This window comes from Neopelma chrysocephalum, unplaced genomic scaffold (genome assembly GCF_003984885.1).
Source record: "Neopelma chrysocephalum unplaced genomic scaffold, ASM398488v2 Primary Assembly neopelma1_67, whole genome shotgun sequence".
Classification (NCBI taxonomy): Eukaryota; Metazoa; Chordata; class Aves; order Passeriformes; family Pipridae; genus Neopelma; species Neopelma chrysocephalum.
The window spans coordinates 3,440,773-3,463,704 of record NW_020897726.1 but is presented as its reverse complement, the minus strand read 5'-3'; the positions used below and the strand labels follow the sequence as shown (position 1 = coordinate 3,463,704).

At 39.1% G+C, this 22,932-nt stretch overlaps 1 protein-coding gene across 4 annotated transcripts in view; it reads right to left on the bottom strand.

Moving 5' to 3' along the window:
- The window catches only part of DYNC1I1 (dynein cytoplasmic 1 intermediate chain 1), a 186,176-nt gene that overhangs the window by 139,859 nt on the left and 23,385 nt on the right, over positions 1-22,932 (bottom strand). For all 4 annotated transcript variants that reach the window (XM_027684764.1, XM_027684762.1, XM_027684763.1 and 1 more), the window contains exons 5-6: positions 7,338-7,397; positions 3,277-3,392 (exon numbers count right to left, since the gene is read on the bottom strand). In XM_027684764.1, coding sequence (XP_027540565.1) covers positions 3,277-3,392; positions 7,338-7,397 — 176 coding nt within the window. The remainder of the gene's footprint in view (positions 1-3,276; positions 3,393-7,337; positions 7,398-22,932) is intronic.

Here is a 22,932-nt window from a genome sequence, read left to right as displayed (position 1 = left end):
CCAGAGACCTCTCAGAAAACATTTGGCATAGTCTAGGTTTTAATCAACTCCAGAATGGAAAAAGCAACACAAGTGAAGTGTCTCTCAATGCCTACAAATACCTAAATTCAAGTTCAATTATAGAAGAAGGAGGGGAAAAGTAAAGAGCATGTTTTTTCTCAGGGTTCAGAGCCAAGATCTGTATGTTTTTGAAGTCATCCTGCAAGGAAGAAAAGAAAAGGCTGAAGCTTACTGTGACCTAAATAAAACGAAAGAATTAGGTGCTTGTGATCAAAGGGTTGAATGATGCATATACACATGCCCCTAAATAATAGAGTCATTGGGAGAAATGACATGTCATTATTCCTCTGAAATAAAGCAAATTACCTGTTCTGAAAAGAGGAGTTAATCTGTTTTTATACAGTGAAGAATAATGCCACATTATTTCTTCTAAAATTAGCAGCTGAAAAGCTGAGACTTCACTGCATATAGCATCTGGCTTTCTGGCACCACATGCACTTACCAGAGTGAACCCTACCTTTACCAGTTTTATAAGGTTTGGTGGCCAATAGCCATTACTACAAAGGCCTACATCCACTGAGCTCCAGAACAGCAGTTGGTTTAAAGTATCTCAGAGTTTCTTTCTTTCTCTCTGGAGAAGCAATATGCAGAAAATGTGATACTGACATTTCAAAAAAGCTAAAGAACTTTGAATGGACTCTCAAAATCCTCTTTCACCCATCTTTCCAACCAGCTGTACCCTTTATTAGTTGTCTTCCAAACAAGAAGCAAGCACATGACAATTTCATCCTAAAATTCTGCATTTTGACATTTCCAGTATTCAAGGCAGGTAGAGAAAGAGTGAATTCTGAAAGCTGAAGTCAGACTCATCTAAGTAAATAAGAAGTTTCTTATTTTCTATTCTCAAACTCTAAGGCTTCAGATGCTGAATAACTGAGCCCATAACCATAGTAATGGCCCAGCAATTTATCTTGTAAAGATAATGGCTATATTTTATCACACGAATGCATAGAAACAGTGTAGAGACTTCTAAAAACTGCTTTCCCAAGGAATTCCCCTCTGTTTGCTGTTGATGTCTAGAGTAACAGTATGAAGGGCTCAACATTTATAAAGAGGCTTGGGAAATTGAAAACATGAGAATTCATTTCCATCAGACCCAGGAGACCAAAATCACAGTGCTTATTTACCCCCTAGACAGTTTCCAATTAAATACCCTTTCAATGGAATAACCAAACTTTCCTGACTCTCACTGGTGCACAGCCATACTCACATCCAAGCCATGTGCCGAAAAGTCCCTAGCAGCAGATTTGAAAGGAAATATGTTAGACTTTCTCTCCATCATGCATCTGAGTGCAGTGATTGGGTGATATTTTCTCTGTGTTTAAATATGCAAAAAACCTCACTATTGTTGATGCTTTTCCTTGGCTGTGATGACACAGAAAATATAAAAGATAACAAATCCAGTCACCAAAACCATGTATCCCCATTTGATCTCTTCCATCACAGTTTTGGCCTAGGCAGTTTAAAGTCCATGACTTCTTATGTTTGCACTTTTCTTTCATACATATGAGGAATAAGTGAGCTTCCTTTGTGCTGGTAGGACCAAGACAAATGACACTGCCCTCTCTGCTTACTGTCCTGACTGCCAGGCTCCACTGCATCACACTGCTGTTTGGGGTTTTTTTTCTTTGAAGAGTAGGAGATTGTCCTCTTGTCTAGCCAAGAAAAGGATTTTGTAATAGTTGAAGAGCTCCTTGACAAATAAAAGCAAGAATATCTTACTGGAAGAAGATGCTTCCTCAAGAGAGATTGGTCTGTTCAGAAAGGCAGGTCAGCTAGTGAGGAGTTCGAGGTCTGAGGGAGGCAAACACACCAAAGCCATGTCTTAAATGTCTTAAATTCCCCATATCCATAGGTTCTTCCATTGGATAAAGGCCCTGTGTCAGGGAGGAAAGGCACCCTTTCCATCTGACCTAAAGACAACTGCATGATAATGATCCAGGGTTGAGCACCAAGGACTCAGGGGCAATCCCCATCTTCTCAAGGCTTCAGCAGCCAGCAGAGAGACAAGGAGAGATGAGCTGGATTGAGGCTGGATTGATTCTGAGACAGCCTCTCCTTATGAGCGGGAAAAGCTCTCTGGACATGCTGCTCAAGGAGAGTATCATCCAAGCAACAGGGTTGTCTATGTTTGAAGGACTGTTTAAGTTCACAGATAACCAGGGTACACTTGTGGTCCAGGAAAGGAGAATCTGAGCATCTGGCTCAGCAGTTTCCATTTCTGGTTCCTAAGGCAGACCTGGTAACCCAGTTGCAGAAAAAAATCTGGCTATGTTTATCACTCTATCTTTCCTGACAGTAACTTATATTTAGAGAGATTTACCACTAGCACCACCTTCTGAACCTACTTGAGTATTTTTCTTCTCTGCAGGGAGCCTGGTGAAGTTTTACACTATCTGCTGCAAAAAGCACCCAGTTGTTGAACTTTTCTTTGTCCTTCATTGTCAACAGCAAAAATTACAGTCAAGACTGTCATCAGTTTTTCTTCTTCTACCCGCTTTGTAATAGCATGTAGATCACAGGCTAAGGCACAGTTTTGAATTCAGTTTAAATGGTACCACACTGACCTGCAATCAGCATTTTGCAGTACAAAGCTGGCAAGTGTGTAATCTATGGAACAGATAGATCAGCACTTCCCTACCTACTCCATGTATTTACTTATCAACAAGAAAGTCAAACAGCTAACAAACACCTCCAGGAGGACATATTTCAGCATGATGTCACCAGGGGGAAAGTAGGACCATCCATATCAAAGTATGCAAACCACATTTTTCAGTACATGGAGATAAGCTGCAGCTTCTCCTAAGCTCACCTATGGCAGGGAGACACTGACCAAACAACTGAGGGCAACTTTCCAAGACTGCCTCTTTACAAAGCATGGAATGAATAACTTCCTTGAGAAAGCAAAAAAAACCTGAATAAAGCACTATTTTAATTATATTCATAATTATTTATTTGAAAATATGTTCCCATTAAACTGCTATCTAAGCACAACCTATTGTAAGTCAGAAGCAGTTTGGTTCCACCTGCATTTAAAGTCATTATTATAATTATTTTCACCAGAACAGCCATTAATCTCATAAACAATACCTGGCTTGCAGAAAACACATGATAAACAGGTACGTTATGATTTACTATTAGTTTTGTTACATTCTTTAACTCTCACTCAAATACTAACTTCCTATGAAAATGTTTTTTGAGAAAAAAATATCTTACCTTCAGATTGATGTGTGGCAAGAGGTGTCTGCGTCTCCTTGGAGTATGACACCACCTCCCGAGGTAAGAAATCAACCTGGGTAATCTTTGACACCCCTAGTTTGTGCAGTCTGCGTCTAAGGTGGAATACATGACATCAAAAGGTTAGTCATATTAAATGTAAATCAGCAGCAGGAACAAAAGTGTTTGCTTTTATGAACAGGATGAAAAAATACTTCAGTGTTTGTTAAGATGAAACACAATACAGTATGCATAAGAAGTACCTAATTGCAGTGAAAAAAATTAACCTGAGAACCATTTGCCATAATAAAGTACAGTTACTGAACCTCTAGATCATGCTGCTGAGAGGGACTGTAAATGGGAGTGAGAAATGACCTGCTTGTGCCCTTCTTAGCATGCAACAAAATTCTCTTTCATGCCATCATTACTACAACATTCTGCCTGCTCAAAAGAGTTCATCCTCAGCCTGGGAAACACAATAATGGAAAGGGCACAGAGGGTGTAAACCACACCAGATTAGGACTGTCAGATGTTCAGCTGAGAGCAATAATAGAGCTTTTAATTGTCAAGTTGGGTGATTTCCATAAAGGAGATTCTCCCTTCCACAGGAGTCATTAGTAGTGGAATTGATGTAGGTTTATGATTAATAAAGTCCTAATTCAAGGGCTGGAGGAGAGCTAAAACACAACTGGAACAGGGCAAGAATAGCCTTCTTTTTTGACTACTTCCCTTACTTTAAATAAACTGTATGAAATAAATCAGTGAAACCAACTGTAAGTGGGTAAGGGAAAGAGAAGAGAGATAGCTGAACATGGCCATGAATACTTTGTCGTACACAGTTCATTCAACAGTGTGTGTGGGGGGAAATAAGTTTATTTCCTGAATACTATTTTCCTGTTTGCAGGAAGTGAAGAATATACAAATGATTACTTGCAAGTGTTTGGAAAATATGTCAATTTTCGGCAGAGAAAAGAATGCAAGCATAATAAACAAATCAACTAAGTAAGTCCAGTTGCCTAAATCCGCAAATGCGAGCACATTTGTGCATTTATGGGAAATAAATTCATGGACACAATGTTTCTCAACTGTCATGTTATTAGAGAGAATGACTTTGAAAAGCAGAAAATTCATACACATTAGCCATATCCTCTTCATTTTCCAGACTGTTAGAAGAACAGAAGTCAAAGGGGTTTTTATCTAATTAATTTACAATGGTGTCGGTATTCAATTAAGATTGATACCTGAAAGGAAATGGAAGTCTCAAAAAGAAACTCTCATCATTGGATAACACCTACTGAACTTTTCAGGTGGTTAACGTTACATCAGCTATATATTTTTCTGTTCTATCTTACTGGATGAGTTGTTATTAAGCTGAATGCAATTAGATCCATCAGTACCAATCAGCTGTATCGCATAACAAACCACTAGAGCAGAAACAGTTGTTAAGGCTCTGAGCTCTTTTCTAAGATGAAAAATTAACAAGTCTCCCTCCTTACAACCATCTGTGACTTTGCCAATGTGAACAATTGCCAGAAAGTTTTACAGAAAAACTTCTATGTTGTTACTGGGGGCAGAAATGCTTCTCCAGGTAACAAAAGTTTTAGTAGTTTTACATTTTTGTAACTACTTTAACTGAGGGTCTGTGTGAATTCAAGCTTTAATAAATATCAGCAGTATCTGACGTGTTTTTCTCTTCTTTAACACCAGATGTGCAATCTAACTTGGTCAGTTAGGCTTTCCTATGCAACCAGTCCCCTGCTGCTCCAGGCTACTCTTTTCATTTACCGAGATTCTTAAGCCTCCTGCATTGAAAGTCTCTTGACAGTGGTCTTGGTTAAGTGTAATCCCTAAATAATTATGTGTCTAATATGGACCTAATTAGAACCTCACCTAATTCTAACAACAGTTTCACATGAGGTCATTCCGTATCTCCTCACATGAGGAGGGGGAACAGCTAGCTGGATTGAACAGCTAGTTGGTTTAATCTCTTTGTACCCTGCTATCCAAGAAGTGAACTAAATCCCAGAGCACTCTGCTGAGACAACGTGTAGAATTTTTCACCTAAAACATTTACAATTCAGACATTGCTGCTGCCTGTACAAATGCCTTGTGCCACCCATAGTCTAGTAATTACTGGTGAAGATAGGGAGGTCATTCTTCATCTGAAGTAACATGATCTCCTGATTATTTTTTGCCCCTGTAAAGCAACCTGTAATTGTTCTTGTGTAACTAAAAGTTGGCCTAGCCCTTGATCCCAAGCACTTAGAGACAATTGGTGCATCCTTTCAGTATCTGGACTCTATCAAATATGAACTGTAATGTTCTAGTCTCTAGTTCTTTTTAGGGCAACACTAAACTGTCTATTGTTTTCCTATCCTCATTTTTCATCGAAGCTGCTCATAATTCTTATATATTGCCTGAATATTCATCTTGGAGAGCACTTAAGCTTTGAAGGATTCCTTTCAAAACTGCCAATGGGATGTGAGTAGAAGGACAGTAACTAAAGTCCATTCAATAACATTGGTTCCTCTGTCTATGGGTACCAGAAGAAAGATGTATCGGCTAGAAGTGTTTTGCTACACACATCATGTATTTGCTGACTGCAGAATTTCTTTTGCATTGGATTTTGGAGGTTTTTTATCTAGTCTTGTGACACTAGAGGAAAGTTTAACTCTGCTTTGGTTTTGAAGACATTTTTCTTTCAAAAGGGGCAGAACTTCCATTAGAGTGTATATCTATGGATTTGCTCTTTGGCATGCTTCTTTCTTGCCTTTGCACTCAGTGCTCATAAATGATTGAAGTCTCATAGCTATATATAGCGTTATCTTTTCATGAGTCAAATAAAGGGACTTGCCTTGCACAACTGTTTGAGGAACTTTGCTTCTAGGAATGTTCATCTTTTAACCCAAACTTCTGCAAAAAAAACCCGGCTGAGATTCCTAAAGGGTTTCTGTATGTTAAAACAGCTCAAAAAACTTTACCTTTTTGGTACAACCCAGGTAAAGTTATAGAAGGTGGACCTATTTGAAGCCATAGTCATGTGAAGACTGTAAACATTCCTAGCAGTTCTGGATATGGAGAAACCCTGTTTCGAAAGCTTTCTGGATACTCTCCTTCTGATCTCTCCTGGAGAATAGCCCTAACATCCCTAACTGCAGGTGGGAGCACTGTCAATCAGCAGTTAAAGGAAATTGTTGGTTTTCTTATAGAATGGTGAATGAACTAGCACACAAACTAGTAAAAGCACAAGACACTTGCCTAGACACTCAGACAGGAAAGACTGTAAGTTCATAGGTAGAGCAAATTTTTCAAGACAGTGATTTGGTTTTGCCTATGACTCAAGCTCTGAAGAACTTGAAGTACTGCTACCTATGCTTTTAGAGAAACAGTTTATCCTAAATATCTCTGCAGGTAAGCATTTCTAAATTATTTAAATTAATTATTTTTTTTTCACATGCTTGCGGTAAAGAAGTTCCATCCCAAACTAGAAAATATTTATTTTAGCTCTAGTACAATTTAAAAGAACCTTGATTGGCCTGAGCTCAACTAAGATGGCAATTACTCTTGTATTATGATCATATTTAAGTGCACAATTATAAGCACATACACAACACCTAATGAAAAAGGGGAAATTGTTACTGCATGTGGAAACAGCATAACTATAGCAGACAGAAAGGAGGGGGCAAAGTACCTTGCAAATGATTCAGAGAGAACAGTCTGAATCAACAGGTACAAACAAGATCAATGTAACCGTACATGCATATATGTGCCACAATGATAACATTTCATCTGTAATGAAATAGTTATTTGTATTGTGTTTCAGGCAACAGAAATAGCAACTTTTCATGAGATTATTTAAATAGTTGGGTTTTTTTTCTACAACAATGGCTTTGCTGAGGCTTCTTATTTATGAAACTAAAAAAAGAAAACTTAAACTACAGTCTTTTTGAATTGACAAAGCAAATAAAAATCACACACACAACCAGCTCAACTAGGAAGCATTTTCAACATAAATCTTGCAAAGAAATAATCAACTAATAACAAAAAGAGCTGACATATACCCAAGTTCAGAGTCAGACTGGAGTTGCAGCACTGAGGGGTCTGTGTCCCATTGCAAGGTCCTAGGGTGGTAATCAGCCGTGCAGCACGAAGGGGAGGGAAAAAAAGAACACACAAAATTAACTGAAAGGATGAACAAAGCCCCATCTCATTAGTTACATGGTCTATGTAGTACATTCAACTTCCAAGTGCAAGCAACAGCCACCATATGTCAAACAAGGTTTGTATGTCAAATTGTGACAGGGCAGGCAACTTATCAAAATTACATATTATTGGTAAAAAAAGGGAAGAAGCTGGATTTTCTGTCAGATATTGATTAATTAAACATGGAGTTGGGTTTTTTCCTTTTCCTGAAAGATTTCTAACTCTTTAACTATTGTTGATGCCATCACAATAACCTGTAAATCTGCAGGCACAATTTATTTATGTTTTTTTTTATAAGGTAGACTGAGCACTTGCCATGAACTCCACTGAAGAGTCTATCCCTTCACAACCCCCTGACATGGACAGTCAGCCATCCTGTGCAACAGTGCTCTGGGCATGAACGTCACATAATGCATATGACAACAAATGGAACATTGAACAGCAGCTCTGACATACTTTGGGGGCATCTGGGACAAACAAACAAATTCTTCTTCTTTTCCTCCAGATAAAATTCCCGGGGAAGATGGGAATGATACATCTGGGAAAATCAGATCTATGACAGTCTCTTAATGGACTGCTGTCATATGAGGCTGTCACCAATTGTACGAATGCTCCAGAGGTGTGATCTGAAGACGTTGCTCCTTGCATTGCAGTGAAACTTGCCCTACTAACAGCTCTAAAACACTTTGCAAACACTCACAGAGCCTTTCCAGAGTCCCATGAAATACTTATAATCCTCCAATTTAGAAATGCAAAAATTGACACATCGAGGCCAACATTTTCAAAGTGCCTGCTCATTCCCTGGCTCCTAATTTTATTTAGTTTTTCCACCCTCAGGAAGCCACATTTTAAATGCAAGAAAACTGCCAGAATCCATGACAGAATCAGGAACACACGTTTGGCTCCTGAGCACCTTTTCCTGTAGTATGAACACTAGATTATGCACTGCTCTCACTAGCAGAGGCTAAAGCAAAGTCCTCCTTCACTAAAGCAGGCGAATCATGCAAACACACTGGATAATGATAGCTGACAAAATTAAAAGCTCCTCTCATTTCTTCTGAATACAAATTTTGAGGATACAGAGAACATAATATTACCAGGTTCAGCCAAAATCAACCATATAACCAGCCATGCTCCATTTACACAAGTTTTTCTGCAACAACAGCAACCTCTGCCAATGAAGCACTCATATAAAGTAACAAGTTATTGAAATAGGTTAGGAATAGATCTCTTAAAGCCAAATAATTATTCTACCTCCCATTCTTAGTAAACTCACCCATTCTATTACCAGTGTTAACTCACTCTCTGGAGAGACAGACAAGGGCATGTGTTGCACTCTGTCATGTCAGAGTGAAAGAGAAGCAATCTCAACATCCTTTGCATACAAACAGAATGAAAAACTGTCATGCAAAGCTGCTTTCTCATGCAACATAAGGGCACTTATTTCCCTCAACTTCTTATGATCCATAGTGATGTCTATTGGGATAAAAGATTTCCCACTGATAGAGAAAGACTCCTCCAAAATGAAACTGTATTACAAAAGGTTCAGAGACAAAATAATACAACAATAAAGAACAGATTTTTCCTTGTAACTTGACTGCAGTGCAAGTACAGTGGAAAGTGGACATAAGATCTGAATGCCTGATGCAAGGCAAAGGCATCAGTGACTAATGAATTATAGATCCCCTAAAAAATGCTATCTGTGTGAAGATTATGCTTGTAATGTCACCAAGGTTGGTAGCATATGTTAGGACTTGATATGTAAGTGCCAGTTTCTAATCTTATTGCTGCCTAGGGGCTACTTATACATGCATATCCAGGTTTTCCAAACACTTAAAAGAAAATATATGTAACTCATTTCAATTTCTTCCCCCCAACATTCACTTTCAAACATACAAAATTTCCCAAGGGAAAAAGGCCATTTCATCAGAAGGAACTCCATTATAATTTGATTAAAACAAGAGCTTGCAACAGGTCTCTAAAGAGGTGTAGTCTCTACGTTTCACCTCTAAGAATCCATTCAGGTCACAAGAGAGGGCCTGTTTACCTGGTACCTAGATGAATGCCTAAACAAAATAAATTTAGAGATCTCCCACGCTCAAGACAGCACTCAAATCCCAAAAACATGAGAACAGTAACGCCTATGGTTCGTGCCATCATTTGTTCCATGCAGACATATAGTAGAGATATGTTCTTCCCTTAAGTACTTCATTATCTGGATTCTGACATAGAGCCTTCATCACTCTTGACACTTTTGATAGCAATTCTCCTTGACTCCTGATTATACCTGTTTTCAATAGTTTAATGCATCTGCAAAACATTTTCTAGATTTGTGCTCCAAATGGTAACTGTTCTCTCTGCATCACTGTGTGCATACTTGCAAAGTCTTGAGAAATAGATAAGAAAGCAATCTGCTGAGTTGTCCTCTCAAGCTTGGCTGAGCAATGTTATCCCAGAAAATGAGGCTGCAGGTAGCAGACCTTCAAGTTTCCGGTCTCTTGCCCTAAGAGACAGAACACAAGTGGCTACACCCACATAGTGAAGGCTGGAGAGCACAGGGAGTGACTCTGTGTTTCAAGGAACAATATTGATTTGTTCTTTGCATCTTTCTAGCACCTAAAGGAAGTCTGCAGACCAAAATGAAAGTGAGCGAACAGTAAAGATGTAATCTGGATCTGCAATTTAGCCAGTTTCCATGGCAATAACATCAAAAAAGAAATAAATTCTTTGAGGATTAGCAAACCAAAGATAATGTCGAGTAACCTGTGCAGTCATCCAGACTAGAAAATTAAAGCTAATCTGTTTGTGATGAGCAGACATGGCATACGACATTCCTTGATCATATGAATGAGCATCGTAATTATGCCTATTCTCCTGTGGACAGTTCTCAGCTGGGATTGTGAAATGCCATTGTATTTCAGCAAAAAAGTGGTTGCCAATCTTGGCAAATCTAGTGCATGAGTTCTTCCTCCAGAGACTTTATCACAAGGAAAAGGATTAGGTGCTGGTTCCTCTTCTTTCTTTCTTCTTCATAAAAGAAAACTGTAGCCCTGTGTTGGGGTTTAAGCACTCTGTTATCCATCTTTTACAAGTTCAGTGCACAACAGCTGCCCATAGCTGACTGCAGGATAAAAAGTTGCAAGTATTACCAAATAACTGATTGTTCTGAAGCAGTACAAAGGGAATGAGGGCTTTTAGATGTTGCACTAAGTAGACAATGTACAAGTGTTATTATCTTCTCTTTAAACTGATTTGCTTTCACTCTCCTCCTTTAGATAGGTGTATTTAGTATTCTGTATTTTCTCTGTGTTCTTACCTCAGTAACCTATTTTTTTTCTCAAATTTAGGAAAGTATTAATGCTGGTGCTGTTTCAGCTTAGTACTGAAAAACTACCAGATAATTTTGATACATCTTCTTTTTCACCCATTGCGGAGGGAATAACCTGTAGAAAGAAACCAATAGGAGCAAGAAACTCAGGTGTCATACATTTACTAAAGGATTGGATGGTAAAGCAACTTATTACATTTATCTATTCTGAATTCATGTCCAAAGCATTAGGAAGATATTCAGAACACTGTTCTAAGAGAACAGAGACCATTGCAAAATTTAAGGGAGGTAAACAGAATTTGAACAGAACCACTCCCTTTTCTGTATTATTGTTACTGTGGAAAAACAGGCACCTTGCCATGTTATAATGCTCTGTGTAACCTTACTTCCAGAACATTTTATTCTGATTGTATAATGTCAATTATGTAGATTAAAAATGTGGAACAGACTAAAATAAATAAAGATATAATAAAACATTTGAAACCTTTTGAAAACTTCCCAACCTCAGAATGCATTAATGAAGCACAGAGTCTGACATCTAAAACCGCCTGGAATCCATGAGAACTTCTCAGCTGTTTTAAACAACTTTGGGTCTGGCCTCAGCTGTAGTATATGAAACATGTAAGGCATCAGTGACAATACATAAACTTATTAAATCACCATCATAAAATGATATTTAATATCTGGAATCAGTGATATCACAATAGAACTTGGCTCTGGTTAAGTGCCCCAAGCCAACACTTTTCATTCAAATAGTGTGCAACATACTGACAGCTTAGTTCTGACTCTGCTTCCCTGTAGCCAAAATCAAATCCTCCCTCATCTGTTGCTGATGCTGCAGAACATGTGTTCTGCATGACTTCTTTTCTCCCCCGACTCCCTTTTCCCAGGTCAAGAGTAACCAGGCCTGAAAATTCACGCTTTTGAAAAACAGACTACTCAGAGGAATAAAAGCAAACTTTGCTTTCCCAGGGGGCCTCTTAAAGGGCAGAAACCTCTTTGCAGCATCGCAAATCACACCTTCAAGCAGAACTGAAGGAAAGCAAAACACCATATTCTGACATCTCCTGTCACCAAGAACTGTTGTGCTCTACAGACCAGGAGAAAACTGCACTGACAGTGTACTGAGTCCCGAGGTATCTGCTGAATTGAGATATCCATATGTGTCCCTAATGAAACACCATTAGACCTGACAGGTCCCAAACCAAGCATCTCCCCTTGCAGTAACAACAGCGTCCTAAAATGACCCTTTGTGGGGGAAATAGCAATGCCCTCCTAACCCTAAAATACAGTGACAGACTGTGCCATCACTCCACAGATTAAGCTGTTGATAGGGTTTTCAGAGATCAAAAGCAAATCCCATTAAGCAGAGCAGAGGCTGTCACTAAACCCAAGCAAAGAGACCAGAAATGAAGGTGGGATTCTCCCACAGCATATGGAGTCACCCACAGCACATGAAGTCTCAAGGCACCTTCGCTTACCAAAGGAATGCTTCTAAAATTATGAGAAAGTGACTAATCCCATTCTCCCCATCTGCAGCAGTAGGGGGTCTTAGTGTTTCAGTAGGGATTTATACTATCTTCAGGCACCTAAATGAAGTGCTCCACCAGTAAATGTCACTGTGGACTCTTTGCAAGCAAGCAGAAAGACAGGAAATTGCTCTATGCAGCTGTTCCAGGTCCCCAACTTAGACTCCAATTATGAGTAGGTTTTAGAGGTGGTTGTCCACAAAGAATTTGGCAGGTACAGCCAACTAACTTGTGTGGGTGACTTGGGAGCGTGAGTAAAGAAGACGTAGACAGACTCTTCTTGTTGGTGCCCAGTGACAGGACAAGAGGCAATGGACAAAAATCGAGAAAAGGGAATTCCACTTAAGAAAAAACATTGTTACTATGAGGGTAGTCAAACACTTGAAGAGGTTAACCATGGAGTTTGTGGAATCTCCATCCTTTCAAAGCCCAACTGGGCACAGTGTGAGCAACCTGCTCTAGGTAACCCCGCTCTGAACAGGGGGAATTGACCGGAGATCTCCAGAGGTGCCCTCTCACCTTGGTTGTGTGATTCCGAGCTCTCCCTTCCATCTCCCTGCCAGCTCCTGCTGAAGAGCCAAGGGGCTGCACTGATGGGAGAGCTATTTGAGAGCCCGCAGGCTTCAGTCTGCTTCATGCTCTCTTTCCTTCTAGCTTCCAATGCAACTAGCAAAAGAAGTGAACTAGAAAAAAAAAGTTAACCAAAAAAGCATAAGACTGCAGAGAATAACAGGATTCTTGCTTTTGACTTTGACGTAAGGAAGAGCCTGATGTTTAAAATTACAATTTTAATCCTGGATTACAGTTTCCAAAAGATTGAGAATTGCTTACATTAAGCACTGTGCACCTGTACACAGATAACATACTGAAAACCGGGTTCCACCCAACTCACATAATCTTAAAAATATTTGATGCAACAATTGTAAGATATGAGACCTATTTTAAAATCACCAACAGAATAAAACATTAAGATGTGTTTGAACACATTTTTTCAATACACTAGCAAATATTGTCACAAAATTACAATCCAGTATTATTTGCAATTTCAACGTCATCATCATGTATCTAGCCTTCTTTCTTTTTCTTTTTTTTTTGAATGTCTGAATATTGTCAGAATGAATTTAAGACTGCCTAAATAATTAGCTAAAATTTTAGAGTTCTGCCTGCGTTGTTGTGTCAGTTTCTCCAAAGTTCTTAATTTGCTGCTGATTAAATAGATCTGAACTAAGAAACTGTTGATGAGAAATTACTGCAGATGTTTAAAAATATATGTGTGTATAGATAAACTACTTTTTTTATTTCTTTCACTCTATATTTTTATAATTTTGTTTTCTCCACTATAGTTTTCACTTTCTGATATTTTCCATACATTTAAAATGTATCTCCAAAACAAAGTACATAAAAAAAAGGATATTCAAAGCTACTACTCAGAGATGGAAAAAGTACCACTTGCCTCAACACATACTTTGCATTTAAGCCACTATTCTGCTGCCATCTGTGCTCTGTTTTGCAGATCTGTTCCACTTTGAAAGGATTGGCAAAAAGAAAATACCTTCCTTGTGCTACTTGTTTTCTGAGACACATTATAAGCAAGATGGCCATCAGCAGTTAGGGAGGATTTATGCCACTCAACAAGACGCTCACTTGTGCTTGTAGAGCAGAAGTCTGCTCTGACTTCCCTGTGCCTTCTTGTGTTCAGAGCAGGACTGCTAATCATAAAATAAAATGCCTTAATACATTCCGAGAGCAAGGAGTTTGGCATCACTATTGGAGCACAGTCAGAGGTTTGGATTTGCATTTACACTTCCAAGCAGGCAGACACCTCTGACTTCCAGTTTTCACCAATAAAAAGAGCAACTCTGACCTCCCTGAGAGCACAATGCTATCTTTCAGCTGCCTGGCAAACATAACAGCCCTTCTCAGAATGGCATGAGTTTAAAATACTCTCTTGATTTACTTATTTTTTAGGCATATTTGTGAAAAATTATGGACAAATAATATTTAAAACACAAGTATATTTCAAAATTCTTTTTAAATCAAGGCTATGCTGCTGAATGGATTTAATAGTTTTCAAAAAATAGTTTTAAATCAGAATGAACAATTGTAAGAACAGGACCAACACCTCGCTGATTCCCATTTCACAGAATTCCACTAACTAAATCAGCAGTTAAATTCATCCAATCTGCTGAACTTATCTGCTATATTTAAAGTCTTTCCTTTGATTCAGGTCTACATTAAAGAATATAGTTTCCTGGCAATGTAATGAACCTTGTCATTCTCACAATTTATATGCTATACCTACATAAATCCTAGTCTGCAAATTTATGCTGGTTTACTAGGAGGGTCACTGCGAGCAGCAGGCTGGATCTGCAAGGACAGAAGGTCAAACAGTTAGAACTGACACAGATTTACTCTAAGTGCCAGATATCATGAACGGTCATTTTGAAAGTGCAGTAATAAAAACCACGTTCAGGAGAGGGAAGGCACAAGTTGTTTTGTTCCTATAGAAAACCCCAAAAATTCTTTTCTAAGACACTATTTTCATCTTGGTTTTCATACCAAGAGTATATACAACAAAACAGAACTCAAATGATCACAAATGTAAAGAAAGAACTTGGCAGGAGAAATTCTATATGCTCCCAGAGATGCTTGAAAGGAACCACTGTACTCACATTAGGACACTGATACAGATTACATGGATATGCATATAAGGAAAGTTTTCTCATAAACATCAAGGGGCTTTGGGTACAAACGCATAAAAGACAAAATCACATTAAGTAGTCAAATCTAGGAAAGGTAATCCATAACCTTTCAGTGGAGTCAAAGAGGGTAACACAAGGGCTAGAACCTGTGATTTTTAGGTCTGGTATTATTCAGCTGAAGAAGAAGGTGAAAGATGTCAGCAAATTTTCAATTTTCCTTCAGTACTAAAATCCAGTAACTACTAGCTAAAAGAAGAGCTAGTGTTTCCCTTCCTTTTACAATTCATTTTGCTCTAAAACCAGCAAAATCCTTCCAGAAGGGGATGAGATCTTTTTCCACAGCTACGGTTGAAAAAAGAGCTCGCTGTGTGAGCTAACAAAAATTTTTCACATTAGCAGTCAAAACCTCAAAAGTTGTCATGACCCAATGATCCGACTTTTGTTAGACCAGCTCAGAAATTATTTTCTGAGTTTGAGTTACTAAAGTAAATAAGTACAACTAAAATCTCTGGATCAAAATCAGTTTTAAATGGAAAATTATTCATTTTCATAAGTTCTGCTTATGAAAAAATTAATATGGAATGCTTAGACTGTTTTGAAACTCCTTGAAAAAGAAAAAAAGAGAGATTTATCAATATCTTGCCAGTGGCAGCAATTCCCATTTTACAGATTTGAAGAAAATTCCTAAAAATTGAGTTAACAAAAGAGCTACTCATAGCCTCTTTTTATTTTTCCAGGTAAAATTGTGAATGGGAATTTTCTAAGGGTCTTTTTAATAGGCTAGAGAAGGAGAAAACATCACCGTGCACAAACTGTACCAGTCTAACTATGTTAAACGGTTTAATATTGGAAGTGATCTTACTCAATTTAATTAAATCAAGAATAAATTCTGTGCAAGAGAACTGTTTAAGCTGAGCTGGCCTTAGCAAATAAGTTGTTTTGTTTTAAGAGGATTAGTGTTTTAGTCCCTAAAATCATCTGATTGTCTGACTAAATATATGATGACATGCTTAGAAATAACTAGAGAGAAGTAACTACAGCTGGGCTGATAACCTAAATGGTTAAGTGGGGCTTTATAAATTAATATTTTTTTTTCTGGATGCAGCTGGGGCTCAGGTTTCCAAGGCACTTTACAAAGCACCCTGGGAATGGCAATCTTTCCTTCTCCTTTAATTTACAGCATGGAGATGCTTGCTAATGAGAAAAATAATCAAAGATCTGGAGGACTGAACTCTATCCATCCTTTAGGAATGAAAGCATGAAAATCCTTAATGATGCCACAGGCTTGCATGCTAAAAGGATTGCAGATGATTCTAATTAATATGGACCATTCTGACTTTGTAACTGGCACACATCGAAAAACACTCCCTACTTTCTAGGTCAGATATACAGACACTTGAAAGCAACTGCCAAATATCAGTCCCTAAGGTGTCTGCTTCTGTTTATAGGCTAAAAAAAGAATTTAAAAAGTGGCAGGGAGAGGCTTTAGGGCTAAATATACATTGAATATAAAGAAGGACTGTGGTTCTTCTTCTGCAGGGACAAAAGGAGTGAAAACAATATAAGAAATCTGCCATCCTCCAGCCTTGTATACTAACCTGTGCAGGGCAAGCCATGATGTGCAAACAACTTGACACAGCCAACCGTAATGTGCTCATGTAAGGAGGACTGACCACCCATGTTACTATCCTGTAAACAGCCTGATGTTGGGAAGTGTGAGAGATTTGCAGCATAGCTTTAGAAAGTGGCAGAGTTCCTAAGGCAAGACAGTAGAGACAGCCAGAGCTACTCCAGGCAGGGGGAGGAGGTGATGCTCTCAGTGCTTCACAGATGCCATCACCATTCAGCTCAAGAAGGCTTAAGGCATGATTTAGCCCCTAAGACTGTAAAATTAAACATGTGTGCCAAGACAAAATTAAATGGGAAAAATTTAACAGCTGGGTGGTATTAATCTCTGTTTTACCATATAATGGTAAACATCCCATACCAAGCCCAACACCACCAAAACAGTGGCAACGCCAGCATCCCACAGGCTATCCTGTTTATCTCTAGCCACCAAACAGACATTTCTCATGACTCTCCATTGTGAAAGACTACACAACAGTCCCTAGGGTTACAATCCTTCTTTTTCTGAATAAAACACCATTCAAGTGAAGTTTGCCATAAAGTAGTTATTTTCCCTCAGTCTTTCCTGTAGCTCCCTCAGAGTCCTTACATTGTTCTGTGCTTCCCTTTGGCTCAGCCCATTTATGAAATAAGTATGCCACTAAAGCACCCATTTAAAAGCCATTTTGTACATATAAATTGATTTAAAAAAAAAACAAACCCACCATACAGAAAATAATCCACTACTAATAACTGTTACAGCTGCTACTCCTGAGGCAGTACAATACAGGCCCACTTGTCTTGGTGCAACTGAAGAAGGATCCCTGTCATTTCTGAACCTAGTAACACAATGAAATGCTGGTCGTGCAAAGCTGAGTGGCAGTGATGAAACAGCATCATTGCACAGAACCTGTCAAATGCATTTACTTAATGATAAAACAGCTAAGCCCTAGGCAATATGGTTCTGTTAGCAGTGGTTTTAGCAGATCTTACAGGAACGTGGGTTTGTTAATGTCTATGAGAGATGTTTTCCACAAGATAGGAAATATGCTGCGTGGACTGTAAAAGATTATTTACTACAATAATCCAACATTCCTGTATAAATTAAATTGAGACCAAGATCCACCTTCTTCCTTTGCCTTCTTTATCTGTCTAATTAAACAGCAAAGCAGGCATTTAAAAGAGAGAATGGCATTCTGATACCTTTCTTCAGCTTCTTGTTGTGTTATATTACTGTTCTAGGGAAGGAGCTGTTCAAAAATAAAACAGTGAAAATAAAAGCTGAGTTGCCAATTCTGATTTTTCTGGCAAAAACCCTAAAAAGCACGGAACCTGAAGACTTTGATGACATCTAGATGCACTCATGAGACATCAGCAAACAAAAAATATCTTTCTGATCTAAAATAATATGTGGTAAGAACACACTGGAATAGAGGTGCTTTTTGGTTTTTTTACTTGACTGACGGCAAGCAAGATTAAATACAAAATTGTAAAATAATGATATGCTTTGATTCACTTGGTGCATAGATGCTTTAGAGCTACCTCTTTCCTTTTGATTGTGCATCTGAGAAGCAGGAATCCTACATGAAGCAATGTAGGATTAACACAAGACTTGTGTGTTGTTTAGATGCTGCATTATAAAGCAGAACACCGAATAATTATAAAAAAGTGAGTAAATAACAAGCTGCAGAGAAAAAGGACTGGAATTACATCTGTTTCTTCCCGCACTGGGCCAATACAAACTGGGGGTGAACATCAACACAGTGAAAGAAAACATATCCTAGTGTATTTCTTTTTATAACTAAATGGCTCAAAGTGGCCATGGTAGATGGCAGCAACTCAGAATCACATCTGATGAAAACATACATGAATTCAGACTAATACTGGCAGCAAACTTCAAAATAGAATGGGAGAGAAGAAGACATGCTCTCAACTCCCTATCGGTAAGGACATCCAACCTAATATGACAGCTGCTACTATGTTCTCTGGAATACAACTGGGAACATTCAGAAGTCACAGTAACTGCAAGATGAACTGACAGAGTGGACAAAAAATTATGCCAAGAGCCATAGCCAAAGGCAATACTGCTCCTCAGAGAAAAGTACTCCAGCATTCCAGGCAGCTGTTCTATTTCCAGGATTGCTCATGTAATGTATTTTAGGTAGAATTAGAAAACTAGTGATGATGAGACAATCAGTATTCCAGAGTGGTCTAACTTCTCCAGCATATTATTGCTACAAAATCTCTTTGAGAAATCCAATTTCCCTTTATTTTTTGTTTTCTTTGCTACCTAATGCTATGCTCAAACTCATTCTCACAGGAATTTTCATTAAATATTTACAGTTTCATCTAAAGAAGGACTGACCCTGCTTCACTGTAAGTAAACTTCATACACTGAAGGAAGCTAATCTATATCAGTGCATAAAACACATTTCAAAATCTGTGATATCAAACAAATGACAACATAATTCAGGTAAGAACTATTTAAACTAAGTATTATATAATGCCCTAATCCAAATAAGAACAATAATTATAGAGTGAGTAGCTGTAGCCAGACAAACCCGAATAATCCAATGGACTGTGAGAGAAATAGTACAAAATAATCCACCTTGCACTATTTTACAGCAGATAAAATACCACATTGAATCAATCATCCTCTGAAAGAAGCCACCAGAAGATGAAAAGTGTTTCCTATGTCTTTGTCTTTATGGTAGCCCACAAAGTAATCAGGTATCTAAACATACGGGCAGCAAAACACACAAGTTAGAAAGCAAAAGAGCACAGATCAAACTGTTGCAGAAAGAAAGACAACCATTAACCTTTACACATCCAAGGCAGCTGAGCCTGGTGCAGTTCACTGAGCAGATGGCAGGAGGGAAACTTCACACCCAGCCTAATGGGATTCTCATGTTCCTCAATGCACAGCGGAAAGTGCTGCACACAGGGCGCTCCACTGCACACACGCACACACAATTCAGCTCAACAATAAATGGGATGCTACTGTGCACACATACTGTAGGACGGTGAAGCTAGGAACATACAGGAGCAGTGAAGGATACAGGGCAAAATGGGCCACACAGATAAATCACACCTTGGTCCACAAATGGAACTACTCCCAGTGTGCCATATGCCAGTGAACAGGGTGAACACAGGACAGGGTGAACACATGACAAGGTGCAGGTAATACACAAATACACACCAACACAGGCTTGTATTAGCACTGAAAGCTACCCAGCCACAGCAGCACATCCTTCCAGCACAGGTGTATTTCTGCTGTCTAAAGTTGAGCTCATATGCAAAGCACAGAGCGACCCTAGTGCTCTGGCCCTACCTGTGCCAGGATATCCTTTCCAGGGAGCTGCTCAGCCCACAAGACCTGGTATTGAGCTGCCTGGCTTTGAGGCATTGTACAAGGTTTGTCCTTGTACGCTTCCTCAGATGACACAAATCTGGAGTTCATGGCTGAGAGTGCTATGAACATGAGATTTATGAATACCTAAGGTATACTGAGTAGTAGAACATGCCTCTTTGTGGGCACTGTTTTATGATGGCTCTAATACAATATCTATTATCCTCTCTGGCATACTATGGTAGCAAAATTTCAGAGTATCCACTAGGGAGATGTATATAGTTATCATGAAGAAGTTCCATATTAATAGTCCTGAAGAGGCAAATTTTTTTCACACCATGCTACAGCACAGGAGCTCTTGGCAAATGCCTTTACCTCAGCCCTTTTCTTCACATGTATTCCAGTCTACATTTCAGTTATGCGCGTCTGTATAAGTTGACTATCAGCAATAGGACACTGGGAATCATCAAAATGCTTACAAAATACTAAACAAAGCAAAATACTTATCCTGAAAGAGCCAAGCATACTCTATTCCAAGGAGATCTTCATGGGATCCTGCAACATTGTCTTGTGGAAAATGAGTCGTGTCTGAATAACAGAAAGCCCTGTGAACCAATAACCCATGTATTCAGAGACAGGTCAGGCTATGATGTCATTTTCCTGTCCTATTTGTGTAGCACAAGAAACACAGGCATCAGAAAAATGAACTGCGATGTGCAAAGCAATGTGGAGATAGGTAAGTTGCTCTCTGAACAACAGCTGGGCTCCAATTAATTGTTCAGTGCAGCCTGATAACTAAGAGCAGCACCAGAATCTAAGTATGACACACCTCTACCTATCCAGAAATGATCCCCAAGACCAAAAAAAATAATTAAAAAAATATTTGGCTCTCCTGTCCAACTGAAAGCATTCAGTCAGCAACTTCTAGAACTGTTACTCATCTAACATCTGCTTATTCTTACAGTTACCGTCATGGCTCAGAGGGAAGCTGGAATGCTGCTGAAACCTAGTGTTATGCCCTGTGAAAAGGTTATGACAAATAGCTAAATGGTACTAAACATCAAGCAGCAAAAACCCCCACAGAAACCTGGGCTGTGTAAGACAGAAATGATTCCATAACTTAGTGCTATTACGCAGTCTGCCTCATACCATCCCCTAAGAAGCTGAATGGCACCAAGGAAAAGACAACACTGCTCTGGCTATTGTGCTGGAGATAATGGACAATGGTCCTGCAGGACAGCAGCACTACTAGTCTATAGGTTGCATGGCAGAAGGGACCATTGTGACCATGCAGCTTTTCTTCCTGTGCAACTAAAGAGCCGCACGACTTTTATGAATGAGTTATTGTTTGACCTAGTATCTGCCTGTTTGGCAGGCAGATCATCCTGAATGAGTAACAGGCAGTGACAGAAGATCCAATAGAGTCTTTAGGTAAATTTGTCTCACTCTTAAATTTCACAGAGTTTTTCTGGTTTTGCATTTGTCCAGTTTCAATACCAAACACATTGCTGCTCTTACACCTTGCCTTCCAGAGCTGGTTTCCTCCCCATATAACTATTACATTTGGTAAGTAAGTTACCAGTCAGTTTTTATCTTGCAAAGTAAGACTGAGTGAGGTCTCTGTCTCCAGCACTACAACTACATAACACTGTTCAAACTTTTCAGTTTATCAATTGTCCTTCCGGAAAAGCAGATGTCAGAAACCTGGGTTTCTGGCTGAACTACATTCACTGTTACATAAAGAATCACAGGTGTTTGCTGATCAAAGCATACCTCAGGTATACTTGGTGATATTGGGACCAACAGATTAAGTCTGACTACTACCAGAAGTACTAACAACTCAAGGAAGTATGAACACAATTTAGTTCTGCAACAGAACCTGCTCCCTCATATGGGAACATATGAAGATCTCTTGCGTTCTCCAAAGCTTTCCACAGAGCCTCTCTCATGTAGTGAGCCAAAATCTGTGACTTCACAGCTTTTTTTTTTTGAATATCCATATCTTCCTCTGGGGAACACTTCAGCAATGAGTAATCAGATTGCAGGCAGGATTTCTGCCAGGCTGTGTGAGCTCATCGTTTCTGCAGCAGTGTTAGCAGCAACAATGACAGACAAGCTGTGATCACAGAGATTGGGGCATTAGCAGCTTTGAAACTAATCTGCTCCCCTCTAAAGCCTGAGCTCAGCCTAGTACAGAAAAGTCACAGCAGAAAGAGGAAAAGCAAAAGATCTAACAAGTATGATGGAATGACAGGGAATCCAGCAGAAGTGCCCTCTCTATTACACAGTTCGAAATAGAAGGACACATTAAAATGAAGGACAACTTTGTTTATACAGATAAACAGGCACTAATATATACAGTAGTCAAAGTAAGTCAGAAGTACAGTCTAAGCATCTCTCAGAGAAAACAGCTGAGATGCTTTCCTCTTGTTTACCTGCTCTGATGACAGGTCTATCAACATCTTCCTCTCCCAGTTTGACTGCTCTATCATAAATGCACAAACACTGAGTGCATCTACTTGCACCCAGTGACACTAATTTGACTAATTGCCACCCAGTACTATCCACTAGTTACAGTCATTCCCCAGGGCCTGGACCAGACATTATCGCATTTCCATTGCCAGAAACCAATTGCTCCAGGCAAACATCTGCAAGCAGCCGTCCTGGCACATGGCACAGCCCCTTCAACACCTGAGAGGATGCCAAGAAAACTGGTGGTCTACAAGCAAGGTCTTAGGATTCCCACTGAATTCCTAGCATGGCCATGACACGCCAAAAAATGCATCCAAAATGAAAGCCCCACAATGCAGTACGGCATGAGCTCTGAAGAAAAGGACAAACTCCATTCTCCTCTGAAAGGACATGTGGTCATGTGCTTTCATTGCTTGTTGCTGACAGACAGCCAAAGTGCTCCTGTAGGTCACAGCAAAATAAACTCTT